At 35.4% G+C, this 15,986-nt stretch overlaps 1 protein-coding gene across 3 annotated transcripts; it reads right to left on the bottom strand.

Moving 5' to 3' along the window:
* Positions 1-4,682: 4,682 nt before the first annotated feature.
* Positions 4,683-9,050, bottom strand: LOC109855718 (GA-binding protein subunit beta-1). 3 transcript variants are annotated; one of them, XM_020430247.1, is made up of 8 exons: positions 8,712-9,050; positions 8,241-8,346; positions 7,952-8,107; positions 7,651-7,848; positions 7,239-7,581; positions 6,886-7,167; positions 6,516-6,799; positions 4,683-6,420 (listed from the first exon to the last, which is right to left on the bottom strand). In XM_020430247.1, the coding sequence occupies exons 2-8, from the start codon at positions 8,301-8,303 to the stop codon at positions 6,175-6,177; spliced, it is 1,572 nt and encodes a 523-aa protein (XP_020285836.1). In that variant the 5' UTR covers positions 8,304-8,346; positions 8,712-9,050; the 3' UTR covers positions 4,683-6,174. The 3 variants fall into 3 exon arrangements, with proteins under 3 accessions (XP_020285836.1, XP_020285834.1, XP_020285835.1); XM_020430245.1 differs by having other exon boundaries at positions 8,716-9,049; XM_020430246.1 differs by lacking the exon at positions 8,712-9,050 and having other exon boundaries at positions 8,241-8,675.
* Positions 9,051-15,986: the final 6,936 nt, after the last annotated feature.

The raw sequence follows: 15,986 nt of genomic DNA, 5'->3' as shown, positions 1-15,986 counted from the left end.
TCTCTCTCTCTCTCTCTCGCTCTCAAACCGCACACTCGTCAACGTCTCGCTCCATCGATGTGTAAGCGCGCGCGCGCGCACGCATGCACGCACGCACGCACCTTTGAGATCGACGATTTACTCACGACGACACGAAACGTAACTCAACGATACGAAGACGAATATCGCGCACCACACGAACGGCACGATCTCGTTCCTTTGCACTCACTTGCGAGAAGAAAACGCGCTCGCGTTCTAGACGGATGTGCGCGCTCGTGACGCTGTGATTGCCTCGTCACCGGCTACACACGAGCGACGCAGAAACAACTACCACGACAAAACGCAGCCCCCTTCCTCGTTGCGCGTGCTGGCTGGACATCGCCTTTGGAAACATTCGGAGGGTTCTCAACCGAAGCGACGAGTGCGCAGTGCCGCACGTAAACGGGCGCCAATCACCACCGGCGCCGCGTCATCGAGCGGACTCTGGGGGTCGATTCTGTATCACGCGGTGTAGCGAAAATGATAAAAAGTGTGAGACGAATTTATTAAAATGATCTATGATCTTTATTGGTCAACAATTAGTCAATTTGCTCACTTTTGTCATTTTTACTTACATTGCACGAATACACAATCGACCTTCCCCGAGGATGACCTTCCGAGTGTGAAGAATTTTAATTCAAGAAAAATGACAGAGAGAGAGAGAGCAAACATTCACCGAGTAGAGATTGATCAAATCAGTCGCACCTACTGAGATATAAGTATTTCTCATCACATTGATAGTGTGCGTGTAACATAATTAATTCATGTACCTACATCGCGCTCAGAAAAATGTGAATTTGAATTTTGCCACATTTTTTTATCGTCAGTTTTACGATATCGAGAAAATCACGTGATCTTTTTTGAATTTTTCGCATTTGTTTAGGAGGGATAAACCTGTCTTATATTTTGTTTAACGTTGGAGATGTTCGAGGAGAAATAAAAACACTTCGTTAGATAACTCTCAAAATTGCAGATACAAATCTGCAAAACAAAAGAGAGTCTTCAAGTATTTTTTAAGACCATGTTTCTGAGTGAATATTCAGTTCCGAGTTTATTTAACAAAACAAAAGAGTTTATTTTAATATATAATATGTCATTCATAAATATGATTATTTATTTAATTTATTTACGGATTATTACGGTTATTTACGGATTTTTTTATCGTTAGATCACAATGAAGACGAGAGGGATTCTTCGGTCGGCACAACGACCCTGCGATCTTTAAGCCGCATCCACAAGAACTTAATCCCGCTCCCTCTCTCTGTCTCTCTCTCTCTCTCTCTCTCCCTCTTTTCTCTTTCTCTATCGCTTTCTATTATTATCTTTCTAATCACGCGTAAGGCCAACGTTCATTCCGGAGCTCGTATCAAATTGTTGTTCGTCGCACGTGAACAGATCGTGAAGTGATCTCTCAACGAGGAATTTTGGGAAATAAGAGATATGCGTCCCGGATTGCAATGTCAGCCTCACATGTTTCACCGCTCGTTACGAGATGACATATTTGGACGACGACGTATTTGCGCAGTTTGCATATGCAAGGAGCATTTGAGCACCGCTACAGGACCGTATTCGGAACTTCGGACGCCCCCCCCCCGCTCAGTACGCGCGTCTCTCACGTACCGAAATTCTGTTTGTTTTAATTTTTCGTTTACGGGAAGCGCGAACGATTTGTAATTCGCAAATCCATTTTTCTCGAGAGATTTCTTTTTATCTCAATAACAAACACGTATCAGAGAGACACACTTGTTGCGACATGTGATACAATTTTTTTTGGTTTCAACACACTCGAATAATCGCGGAATAAACACAACTCCGCGTTCGACGATCCTGGGCGACGACGGAAAGGAGGGAGGATGCGAGGCTCTTGATCGCTCTTGAAAGCGCACGCTTCTTTCAAATTTAACTCTTGAGGTGATCGCAACCGGTGCACAACCGTGAACAACCATACCGAGTCCCGTCTGTTTTATGAGCGCAACCATACGATGATGTGAGATATATATATTTGTATACATATATCCATTGGTCGCCGCTTGTAAACCGCTGGTTTGTGCGCGAGACGAGATATATGTATTGCGCTTTGTAACCTCTGGCTGCGCACACAGAGGTGTTCTGGTAATCCTAACGGATTATGTTTGATACTCATCTACATGTATATATATATATACGTCTACACGATATGTCGATCGTTATCGCGCGGACTATATTTGAAGTTTTTTTTCTTTTTTTTTTTTTATCTTGCCTAAGGAAGATCTCGACATTGAGATTTAAACTCGGTAAACATTTCGTTTCATGGAGTGCGATGTTAGAAAAATGTGAACTCACAATGTTCGTAACTACGTTTTTTCAAAAATCAAATTTTACATCCGCAAATCTTTTTCTCAAGTTCTTGGCACGAACATGTTAAGAACATTTTCACGCACACGTATATACACACACGTGTGTCACATACTCAATTCGAAGTAACGTAAACGGCGAGACGCACGACGTTTAAAGGGACGCCAATTCTTCTCAAGGCGCAAGTGTGATCGATTCGCGTCGAAATATCCAGGTCGGGGAAATCGAATCGCGTTTTCTTAGAACGATCGAAATGCAACTCGAAACGGATCGGCGGATTTTGTTTTTTCTTCGCCCTTCAAAAGGAACTGCGTGATAGGTGTGTCAATGGGTTAAGTTATTTATCGATCGGCACAACACGCGTTTGCCCACCCCTGAGAATTATTCGAGGACGTCCATGGGCGCGACGATCCGATCGATCGCGAAAAGTCTGCCGCAGTCTGCCTCCGAGATGAGAGAAAGCAACCGTCGAAAATCCGTTTGCGGTGTCCATATCCAGGCAGTTTATATATATATATATATATATGTTATATATATACGTACGAGAATCACTTTACAAATACATGGATGATTTATCTCGACGTATAGGATAAACAAAAAAATATGTTACTTTCGATCGTTGTTCAATAAAAGTAAACGTAGAAATATTTTCACGCGTTCCATCTCTCTGAAGTCTGAGACTTCGAGAAGTTCATCTCGCACATTATTGACTTCTCGCGCTTTCCGAGCGTTGGCCGTGTTCACAGCAGAACGCAACTGTTGTTTAACAATAATGTTTTTTTTTGTAATTGCGTAAAAGTTTACGCCAAATGAGAATTGAGGATTTATTGGAGCACCGTAAACGCGTTCTGCTGAACATTGCCATTGAGCGAAAACACCTAAACGCGGTCCTCGTCTTTTATCTAGAAAGAAGCAGAAAAAAAAGTACAAAAAGAAGTACATTCAGAATGTACCTCTTTCATCGATCGGAAACTGCGACAATGCTGTGTACACCGTATATAGGTGTGTAAACAAACAATATAAGAAAAAACAAGAAACAATACTCTCTTTTTAAACACGAGTAAAATTCCTAATTGGTAAAATTTGATAAGTTACTGAAAATAAAACCGCTGCATTTCCATGAAAACAAAAAATTACCATTGAAGTATACAAAATTATTAACGCGGGAATATTTAAAATCAATTTCGCGAAAAGATCAACGCAGAATGCATATGGGTAGGTCTATATAACGTATAGTTTTACACACTGCCGTGCTTAGTTAAAATGTTCTATCTCGCAATTTTCTTAGATAATGAGGGCAAATTAATAATTCTTACATTAATATTTTAATTGCGTATCGCGTTTTATTTTCAATACATATTGACATACAGTCAATATTCTTAAATAAAAGTTTCGCATCTTTTAACCAACAAGGTTTTTATTGGTTTTTATGTATAAAGTTTTATTTACAATGTACATTTCTTTGCTCTAGAAAAATCTTAGTTTAGAAAAACTCGTATATTCTAAGCCGTATTGTATTTCACAACTTTTTGTTATAATTTTCTTCTGATATTTTATATAACACACGATTTTTTCTGAACTTTTTGTACCTAAAAATTTAGCTTATATATATTTACCTTCCGTCTCTTTCGTAATACATTATGCATTTCATCATTGTAATAACAGTTTTATAATCAGTGTGTTGGTCAAAAATTTTCTATCTCTCGATTAATACTACGTTTTCGTTATCTCACACAATTTTCACAACAGAGAAGTTGCTGAGAAGATATTTGGAATGCAAGAGAATTTCGTATTAAAATATATAAAAAGCAACTTGTAAAATTAGTTTAAGCATACATTATATTACACATCGTTGGTAAGACTTTGCTGCAATTGATTTTGCTTTCCACACTGTGCTTTCTATTTACACAAACATCCAAATCCATTCTCTTTATGGATTCCCGATGAGTTAACAATAGACAACTCTGACGATATGTTGTCCGTAACTCCATCAAATTTTAATATAGACTTCGTATCTGATTCAACAACTTTAAAGAGAAGATATATGATCTATAATATAAAATACGTATATATAATATATATATATATATATATATCGTTTCGGACGCGGTTTCGTACCAACGGCTTTGTTGTTGCGTATACGGCAGAAAATTGCGCGTACGCCGGATACATTCAACGTGCGTGCGTGGTGAGCGAGCGGTGCGGAGACGCACGNATATGTAAATATGTGTACATATATGTAAATATATTTACATATAATATATGTAATATAATTGTATTAATATATGTAAATATATATATACATATATATATTACATATACAATTTTTATCATATAATTTATATATACATGCTATATATATTTCCAGACACATAGTTTTTATGGCAATATCTTTCTGGTAATTAATCCACACAACAATGCGGAAGCTTAAGTTTTGAGATACACATGTAAAAGTACAACATATATAAAATATATACTGTACTTATATACATAAGTGGTTTATAAACACTAATTTTTGTGCACTTCTCTCTCTCTCTTGCAACGTTTTAATATACATATACGTATACATGTATGTATATATATTAAATATATATATACATATATATACATATATGTGACTAATATTGCGCACGCACGCACACATACACATGCATGTACACACAAAAAACATCAGATAAATGTCAGAACAATTGATGCAATCAACAGTCTCATCTAAATAGAAAATAATCGAAAGAAAATGATTGTTCTATTCATATAAAAAAGTAATTTCTATTTACATTTATTACTAGTGCTTGGAATAATCGAATATCTGTCCACTCGTTGCACGCGAATATCTACAGAATATTAATTCTATAAATCCAACAAACATCGGGCGGATAAATATCCACACGATTTCTTACTCGATTCTTTTTCCGAGTTCTACTTGTTACAAAAAAATAAGACTTATATACATGAATAGATTCGCTCCTGAATAGTAGAGAAAAGTGAATATATATATGTATATTATACATAAACAAGCAGCATTGGAATATGAATTCCAATTTGTTGCTTGTTTTGCTCAATATATAACGAATATTATTAGAGTTTCTCTTGTCTATCCCAAAAATAACTAAAAAAAAAAAGTATTTATTACTTTTGTGATAAAAAATTATTTGCGACTCAATCCAATATCGATCTGAGAAGTAATGGATTAGATAAAAACGAAACTCAATATATCGTATTAGAAAAAAATTATACAGATAAATCTGGGAAACTGTTTGTTACAACAGCTGCTAATACTACAACAATGTCTACTATACATATAAAGTAAAAAATTCCGTTTCACCAAAAGAGGTAAAATTTATATATTCGAGATATAAAGTGTAAGTATATATAAAATATACCTACACTGTGTACGCGATACGTGCACACGTGTCAATAATAAATTTGTCATTTCATTAGTTCACGCGATTGTTTGTCTCAGCCTTAATTATATAATCCATACAATCTATCTTTTAAAGAATATACAACTATATAGTCTAAAAGAAATAGTTAATGTTTTAAAATATCTGTGTAATTGTTTATAAATGTTTGTAATATATACACACACACACACATTCATAAACAATTTGTAAATACATAGAAAAAATTCGAGTTTAGTTTAGTAGCAATATGAAAGTATTACGTATTGATGGAAAGTAATTTAATTAAAAACAATGAAATAGAGAATTTTGATCAGATTGCTGATTGTATCAATATGTAATAAATATCTCGAAAACAATATGCTAATAATCTATAAATGTGATTCAAACTGTGAATATGATATCTTGCAACTGTACAAAATCATTTAGATGCTATTTGCGCTGAGATATTCTTAAGTTTTTGTTTATAAATTTCTGCTTCCTTCTCTTTTTCCTGTAGTTGCTTGCGATATTCGTCAGCTTGTCTTCGCGCTTCTTCCAATTGCTTAGTCAATACCGCTATATCTGTTATCTGTTTTTCGTTGTTTTCAGAAAAAGAATCCTCTTCAGTAATTTCTTCTATATCATCATCAAGTTGTAGCATAGCTTTCATTGGAGAGATTAGCTTCTGGAATATAGAAAAAAAAGTTTTTCACATCATTTATATATATATACTTTATTAGTAGATTATTAACTTTTTAAATCTAATAATATAAATTTTACCTCTTTTGATGAAACAGAAGTTTTTACTTTATGTATAGCAGATATTGTTGTAGCATTAGCAACTGTTGTAACAAACAGTTTTCCAGGCCTATCAACAGTCCTTTTCAATATATTCGGACTTCGTGTTGCAATAGTGGATGCGTTCGAATTTGGATTTAAAATCTTGGAAGAAATTTGATCTGATCTAATTGCTATAACTTTTCTTGGTGTTTTACCACGCGAGGCAACTTGAAAATGTTTAATTGGCGAACCTTTTGTGGAATTTAAAGCAAGTTTTCCAGCTTCTACAATTATATGTACGAATTATTAGATAAAAAAATTATAAATTAATGTCTCTAAATAATATTCTATCTACAAAAGAATAACGGACCTGTTAAAACTACCGTCCTTCCACTTTCCATCGCATTTTCTACAATAGATGACTCTTCTTCATCAACAGGAATCATTCTGATACCTTCCAACAGTTTAAAATGTTTGTTGAGATTGCCTATCGATGTGATGTCTTTGTATTTTTTAGTGTTGGTGATATTGTTCACAGCATTTATTTCAATATCATCAAATTCTTTTTCGTGTTCAGCATCTATATTATTCGGCGATATAGGAATTTGTTGGAACATCAATTTCTGCTTTTTTCGTTCACTTTCACCTGATACTAAGAGAGATTATTACAAAATTATATATAAAATAAATAAAGAAATATTCACATACAATCAATGCACATACCTTGAGACAACTTATGTTTATGTTGAGGTGTATGTTGCTGTGATATTTCAAATTTCTGTTCTTCAAAATTTCTACTATTGCTTTCCGGCTCCAAATGCACTAAATTATGTGTAGCTATTTCTAATTCCGTAGTATTATTTTGTGGTTGTTGGATACCTACCACTATATCTCTTTCCTGTTGCAATATATCCACTAAGTCTAGCCTATCACATTCTAAGGCAAGGCTGACTGGAGTCTTACTGAATTTACTAGTTGCAGTTCTATCAGCTCCATGATCTAGCAATATATGCATTACATCTACATGTTTACGTTCTACCGCCCAATGCAACGGAGTCATTTTTAACTGAAAAAATTATTTGTTGTATAAAGTCTGCATCATAGTAGGTCTAATTTATATACTTTATTATTATACCATATCTCTGCTATCAACATCTGCTCCGTAATTAAGCAATAGTTGTACCATCTCATGGTGACCTTCATAGGCAGCCATGTGCAAAGGAGTTTTATCAACTTTCGTTCTGGCATCTCTGGATATTCCAGCTCGAAGCAAAACCTCGGCAACTTCTAAGTGATTATTCTGTGCTGCAAAATGAAGCGCACTTGTACCAAGCTGAAAGAAAAATAGCCAAATGTTTATACACACATGTTATAAAAAAACAAAAGATCTTATGCACAAAATATATTCCCTTAGTTTTTACATAAAAGATATATACCCAATCTGTAGTAAAAGGTGCACCCCTACACATGAGCTCACGAACAGATTCAATGTCTCCAGTCTTTGCACTGAGCAAGAGCTTCTTGCCAAGTTCCACTATTGATAACGTATCTTGCGGTCTTGCATGCTGTGAAATATTGTCAAAAAGTTCCACCTGAACAAAGATAACAAATCAATACAAACAAGCTTGAAGAATAAAACAAACATTATATATTGTCATATTAAAATTAAATGGCAGATACTCAGATATTCTGATACACTTTTTGCACAAAAGGAAAAACACTTACTGGAATGAGAGTGTCCGTGTCCAGACCCTCGATGTCATTAGCGCATATGCTTTCAGATTGCATTCTTACGTCAACACAAGCTTAGTCTCCCTCGTGTAAACAGGCTCTAAAATCAATCAAACGATTCGTAACAGCGGCAATCTTCGTGAACATTTTTTCGCGAATGCACGAAAACGGCTCATTTTCGGACACTAGTTGTTCGCCATTCGACCTTGGGCCATCTGAATCCGAAAATGGGCCGTAAGAATAACAAGTCCAAGCGACAAAACGCACGTGGACGTTCCTACACACGTCGCGTCCACGCACAACGTTTATTTTATGAAATGTTTGCATCGCCACAGGATGTTTTTATTTTGCCGTGTCGGGGTCGCGAGAACTTCCTGTTCCTGTTTCATTCGAGCGGAAGTACCGTGCCGTAAGCTCGTGCATTTCGTACCGAAAGAAACTAGCCAAATTAACAACGATCCGTACTTACGACCAGCGCATTATTCTCGCGTGTTTCGCGATTTTTTTGACGTTCCTGCGTGACGACCGTTGGAATTGCCTCCTCGTTACAATCGTGACGAGTTACAACTACAGTAAAGTTTCGTGAAAATGGCGACGCATTGGCGCCATTCCTGGTCTTCGTCCGGCTTCGATGATAAAAAGGCTGCACATGTGTACACGCAATGATAATACAAATACCTTGCGCACAAGATGCAAAACCATGCGCGTTTGCGAGATGTTTAGACCGGATTCAATAAGTAGTTAATTTTTGCATATACTTGCACTTTTTATACTTGTTTCAGCTTTAGAAGCTGTTTTACCATTTACGATTATATATATATATATATATATAACTTAATCGATCGCTTTTTCTATCAGAATTGATCAATCACATTAATCATTTAACAGAATCCATCAGAAGTGACCACTTACAATTTATACTTAGGCCGAGAATACATCGGTTGCGTTCAGACAACTCAACGATTGAGAGATCATCACTTATGATAGGACTATTCTTCAAAATCTGCTGCGGTTCCAAAAGTATGATCCAATCAGAAGTGATTATCTTTCAACCGTTGTGCAACTGTTGAGTTGTCTGAACGCACCCGATCGAAAAACTTACAAGCAACAAACTACTTAGGACAAGTTTCACTTGCTGTTCGCGACGCTCGTGAACGTTACCTATATTTGTTTAACTTTTGATGAAAAACAAGGATAAAATGATTCTATCAGAGAGAAACCTGAGAGCGGCCATCCTATAGTAATTTTTTACGACGGTTTCAGCCGCTGGTTTTAGCCGTATTTCCACAAAAGTGGAACTCAAAGGCCGTTCTACATTAAACGCAAGTCGCAGGTCTCGTGGAACTGATCAATCACGTTGGTAGATTGGCTGATTTGACTCTGCAATTGGTCAATTCCACGAGATCTGCGACTTGCGTTTAATGTAGAACGGCCTTTGAGTTCCACTTTTGTGGAAATACGGCTAAAACCAGCGGCTGAAACCGTCGTAAAAAATTACATTAGGATGGCCGCTCTCAGGTTTCTCTCTGATTCTATGAGTGTTGCGAACGGCAAGTGAAACTTACCCTTATGGCTTAGGGCCTCCGCACAAACTCTTTCTTAACGCGTTACGTTACGTTAAGTACTAGTTTGTGCGTTGAATAAAGTTCAAGTTTACATACAAATTTAAGTTTATGACTAGTAATTAACGTTACGTTACGTTAAATATTAGTTTGTGCGTTGAATGACGTTCAAGTTTACGTACAAATTTAAGTTCATAGCCAACTTAACGTAACGTAACGCGTTAAGAAAGAGTTTGTGCGGAGGCTCTTAGGCTGCGTTCGGGGAGCACGCTATCAGCGCTACTGCGTTATTCTATCTTTGTTTTACATCTAATGAGCAATAAAGATAGAATGATGCAATAGCGCTGATAGCGCGCTCCACGAACGCACCTTAAGAGCCGTCTACAATGGAGAGTTGTAGGCCGTAATAGTAAGAAATTGACCAATCACAGGCAAAGTACAGAAGAATAATCGATTGTGATTTGTCAATTTCTTACTGTTACGGCCTACAACTCTCCATTGTAGACGGCTCTTTAGACAGCTTGGCTTGGTTTGGTGCATATATGGCTCAAAGGACCGCCTCAAGTTAGTCCATACGCCATTCTAAGCTAGACAGCTTGGCTTTTGCTCCTCACCATAGACGTATAATATATAGACTGCGCGTTCCCTACCTTTGCCATGTTAAGGGTCGTCTACAATGGAAAGTTTTAGACCGTAACAGTAAGAAATTGACAAATCACAATCGATTATTCTTCTGTACTTTGTCTGTGATTGGTCAATTTCTTACTATTACAGCCTACAACTCTCCATTGTAGACGGCTCTTTAAGAAAGTGTCTTCAACGTTGAGAGAGACAGCTGGTGTTGAATAGTAGCTTCATCTTTGTCTAGCGAAGTAGAGGAGGAAAAAGAAGTCTTCGCTGATTGATAGAATAGTAGTGGAAAAGTGGGGATAGAAAAATAGTGGGGGTGAAGAAAAGTGAAAGAGATTAAGGAGTGATGGTAGGTTAGGTGGTATGAAACAGTAGGCCCTGATCCCACCACAGACATTGATAGACCAGAGAGAAGCCTGAGAGCGGCCACGGCCATAAGAGTTTCTGTCATAGCTTTTCGTGGACATGGTTCTATTCCGTGCTAAGTTTGTGGACATGGTTTTATTTCGTGCTATGAAAACACCGACGTGGTGGGGATACGCACACAAGCGAGAACCGTCGTCATACATCAACATAAAGCCCCTTGCACAATGGAAGGAATAGCGATAGCAATCAAGAGGCACGGTAGTGCCTCGCGCCAAGTTCACGCGCAACGAAGTTGCGCTCCACTGCGCGAGCACACTGTGCCTATTATACGCGAAACTGATTGCATGTTAGTGGTGGGGAGATTTAGAAATAACACAGTTTTTAACACAGAATTCCAACTCGTCAAAAATTTTATCGCTATTGCTTATTCCGATTTTCTGATCTGCATTGATACATGTGTATTTTTGTATGTTAGATTCCGCTGTTCCTACCTTTATTTTTAAATATAAACTCTTTAAAACTTTTGTTATTTCTATCGCTATCGCTATTCCGTCCATTGTGCAAGAGGATTAATGTCTGCACACATCCGCGAACGCACACAGACAACGGTCTCGCTTGTGTGCGTATCCCCACCACGTCGGTGTTTTCATAGCACGGAATAGAACCATGTCCACAAACTTAGCACGGAATAGAACCATGTCCACGAAAAGTTATGACAGAAACTCTTATGGCCGTGGCCGTTCTCAGGCTTCTCTCTGGTAAACTAGGGCTGTGTTCCGATATTTATTGCCAGTACTAAAATCTATACTTTACGTCACACGTGCTATAGATTTTCAGTACTGGCAGTGAATATCGGAACGCAGCCTAGTTCTCGATGAAGTAACAACGGGAATAACGAAAAAGACAATTCCCATCTCAAACTGCCTACTGCCTTACTGTCAGCCAATGAAACACACGTGTTAAAAAACGCGAAATAATTACCTGTATAGACAAAAATTTTAACTCCAAGAACCTTACTTCTTACCTTATACTGGGCTGTGTTCAGTTAAGCAAGATGGAACGAACTAATGGAGGAAATGCAGGAAATACAGGAATTCATTAGTTCCAATTCCTGTATTTCCTGCATTTCCTCCATTAGTTCGTTCCATCTTGCTTAACTGAACACAGCCCTGCCCTTTGACTATATAATCAGAGAGAAGCCTGAGAGCGTCCGGGGCATAGACTTATATATAAATAGACCCAGCGTTCTGTGAGAGGAGTTGTCCGCGTCTTCTAAAGGACGGAACGATATGCATCCAGGTGCTGTCTCCGTCGCTCCGCCGGTCTGGAGGGGGAACGTCGATGGATAACGTTGAAGGAAAGCGAACTTAAAGGCGCGTGTACCGCACTTATATGTGTAATAGGGTTAGGTTAGGTTACACGGAAAAAGACACAGAAAATGTCTCAGTGTTGCATTTGCAAATCGCATTGTGGCTCCCATGCAGATATTACATTTCATACGTACGTAAATAACTTTGAATTGCAGTAAAAATAGTTACATCTAACCAACAATCTATATATAATAATAGAAACTTTTTTTTCAAGCATACCACGGTCAGAAGAATTTCGAGCAAAACACATATAAGTGCGGTACACGCGCCTTTAAGTTCGCTTTCCTTCAACGTTATCCATCGACGTTCCCCCTCCAGACCGGCGGAGCGACGAAGACAGCACCTGGATGCATATCGTTCTGTCCTTTAGAAGACGCGGACAACTCCTCTCACAGAACGCTGGGTCTATTTATATATAAGTCTATGGTCCGGGGCCATATGATAAACTGTAATGTAATAGCTTTTTCGCCCTGTAAGCCAGCCCTATGTTCATGAGTGGTGCACATTGGCAACTACGTACCATGTTCACGAGCGACTTGTCGGTGCGTGTGCTATGTCCAAATGTGGACATGGTTCTATTCCGCGCTATGTCCACAGCGTGCGGTTCTATTCTGTGCTATGTGCACGAGTCCAAATGGTCACCTTCTTCAGATGTGTGAGTACTCGCGAAAGTGGATTTGATTTACTGTGGAATTTTTAAAATAATCGGTCTTGATCAAAAGATGAGGAAAAAAAAACAGAAAAGGATAAGAAAAAACATTGCAACTTTTCATACAACATAAACGTGATATTCAAGAAAAGATGTAATAGTCAAGAAAATAATATTATTTTTAGCAAACAGAGCATCAGAATTCATGGAGTGTATCATCTCCTTTTACATCATCATTTACTGCTCTTTGCTTTATAAATTTTATTTTATTTTCTTAAAAACACTATGTATATACGTATAGACACAAAACGTGTATATTATACAAAAATGTTTTAACGGTACACAAATATATGTGTCTGGAAAGTTGCAATTTCAAGAAGTATGCCTTTTACTCTGCTTTATATTACAATTGTAATAAACCAGTGAAGTTTTAATACAATTTTCAACGTCATCATTTATTGTGATAAAACTTACATTATAGACGATAGATAGATGATGTATATGTATATAGTTTTTGTTTTATCTTTCAAATATTTTACTATCTTTTCTACTTAACAAATATTTACTAATCAATGACATATATATCAGCACGATGTTTATTTCTTTGTGTTTCTTGTTTGTTTTCTTTTCATTTTTTCTAGTTTTTTTACTCTTTTTTAAATTCTGAAATTAGAAAATTATGTAATTTTTCTAGCATTATCCGGTAACAAATTTTTGATATATCATATATATCATATATACTTGTACATAAATTAAAATTCTTATATTTAATTATGCAAATTTATATGTCGAATATGTCCATACAATTTTATACATGGAGAATTTCTTTTTTTAAGAGAATGTCTTCAGAGATATTCCATATTAAATTACAAAATAACTTTATTAGTATCATGTTAGATACACCAAAATTATATAAAACTATATTTTTCATTATTCAAAGATCACTTTAAAATCACATTGCGTTTGTCGGTCACAATGTGACTATGAAGTGATCTTTGAATAACGAAAAATATAGTTTTATATCATTTTTTTTGTATCTAACATGATACTAATAAAGTTATTTTGTAATTTGATATGAAATATCTCTGAAGCCATTCTCTTAAAAAAAGAAATTCTCAGTGTATAAAATTGTATGGACATATTCGACATATAAATTTGCATCATTAAATATAATAATTTTAATTTGTGTACAAGTATATATATGATTATATATCAAAAATTTGTTACCGGGTAACATTATTTAATATGTTAATGTTTTTTTAAACATGTTACAAATATTTGTTTTTAGGTAATTGTAAGTAAAATTAAAAGAATCAGCACATGATGACATTTAAATTTAAATCTAAAAATTACTTTCTTAGCTTATTATAAAGTAATTGAAATGTAATTAATAAACAATTAAAAATATAATAATTAATAAATATATCACAAAACAAAAACTTTACTACACATCAATTAGACATCGCATAAAGCTGACGTTTAATGGACGTCTAATAAAGGTTCTATACTGTGTGGATAGTTTTACATAATTACATGTATAAGTATAAAGTTTAAATTATTAAGTGTAAATTGTAAGTAATTTCAAATAAATTTACTATTGCGGAATAAAATGTAAAAGTATGACCATTATGAAAATAATAAGATTACAAACAGATGCGTTTAGATTAGCGCAATGTTGTTGACAACAAAACTTGATGCAACATCTAAATGCAGCTTAAAATAAGTAAATGTATACTTTTACGTATCATTGCATAAGTCATCATTACATATCTGGTTTTGTTAAAAAAATAAAAAACAAATTATATGAAATAAAAATGTTACTAGTAATATACATTTAAAGTAAATATGTACCTGTTTGATGGTCCCGGCATCACACATCCTCTCTCTTCGTTTTTACACTTTTTTTTTAACAAATTGTTAACATATTCTACAATACGATTGACTTGAAAAGAAAGAACCACTTCGTCATTCCATTGCATCTCAGTTCGCATCCAATACACCACGCATGCTGAAAGAAAAAAATTAAAACCTATTGTATTACGAAGATATGTTAATTAAAAATTTTGTGTTACTATTAATGTAAATTAAAAACAAAAATAAGATAAAAAACCTCTCAATTTCGAGAATGAATCGGAAGAGCTCATTTTACTACAAATGAGACCGATTTGTTCCTGAGTTAGAGTTTTTCGTTTTCCACATTTTTCCATTTCTATACGGATTTCTTCAAAATCTTGTTTTTGAAGTATAGCAATAGCCATATATTGTGTAAACTGTTCCGCTGAAGTGCTAATATATACTGCATTTTTGTACATATTAAAAGGAACCCCAAAACGAGTTGAAAAATAACTTGAGAGTACCTGAAATATTTCACTCAAACCGTAGCGTATAAAAGATATTTATTTTTAAACGGAATTTTTGCAATATAAACATTTGTACTATTATAAAATCAAAAAGACATACCGATGAAACAGGAGATGCACTTGTTAAAACTGATTCAGGGTGGTCTTGTCTAGATGTTTCATTGTCGCTAGAGTCTGTCGAGAGAGAATAAACTTTCGTCAAATGCTCGCAAAACATTTCGTCGTTAAAACAGATTAAATACAAAATTTGTTAATTTTAAGACTGTTACAAAACATTGCTTTTCAAAACTATCGTTATAAGCAAATCTCGAGCAGATCTATTTAATGCATTAGATATAAAATTGTCATTTAAACTGTAGTAGAATTAACTGAATGCATATTTAAAAATAGATCTGCTCGGAATTGGATGCCAAATTGTTAAAAATGATAAAATATAAGTTTATTTACCAGATCTATTCACATACCACATATCGTGTCTCAGACTTACAATATACAAGCGATTTTTTCACAAAGCGGTTTTTGAAAACGCTATAAGCAATAAAATAATCGCTCGTGTATTCATCACTTATACATAAAAATGTTCTATTGTTTCTGACGATTTTGCAGAGCGATTATTTTAAAAGAAGCGATAGAACAGAAGCGATACTTACGTACACACAAGCAGTTATTATATCATAGCGGTTTTAACAATCACTCGGCAAAAAAATTGTTTGCGTAAATCAAATCTTAGATTAGATAAAATACATTATTTGTAATACATATTGTATAAAACATAAAAATTAATTATTTATAAAACATAAAAG

This window comes from Pseudomyrmex gracilis, unplaced genomic scaffold (genome assembly GCF_002006095.1).
Source record: "Pseudomyrmex gracilis isolate BER0280 unplaced genomic scaffold, ASM200609v1 scaffold_96, whole genome shotgun sequence".
Classification (NCBI taxonomy): domain Eukaryota; kingdom Metazoa; phylum Arthropoda; class Insecta; order Hymenoptera; family Formicidae; genus Pseudomyrmex; species Pseudomyrmex gracilis.
This window is presented reverse-complemented; position numbering and strand designations above follow the sequence as displayed.

Coding starts and splice junctions, on each gene's coding strand:
- LOC109855718 (XM_020430247.1), bottom strand. CDS start 8,303: ATGCAATCTGAAAGCATATGCGCTAATGACATCGAGGGTCTGGACACG. Junction 7,582..7,650: donor ATGTTGATAGCAGAGATATG/GTATAATAATAA, acceptor TAATTTTTTCAG/TTAAAAATGACTCCGTTGCA. Junction 6,421..6,515: donor CTTCTGTTTCATCAAAAGAG/GTAAAATTTATA, acceptor TCTATATTCCAG/AAGCTAATCTCTCCAATGAA.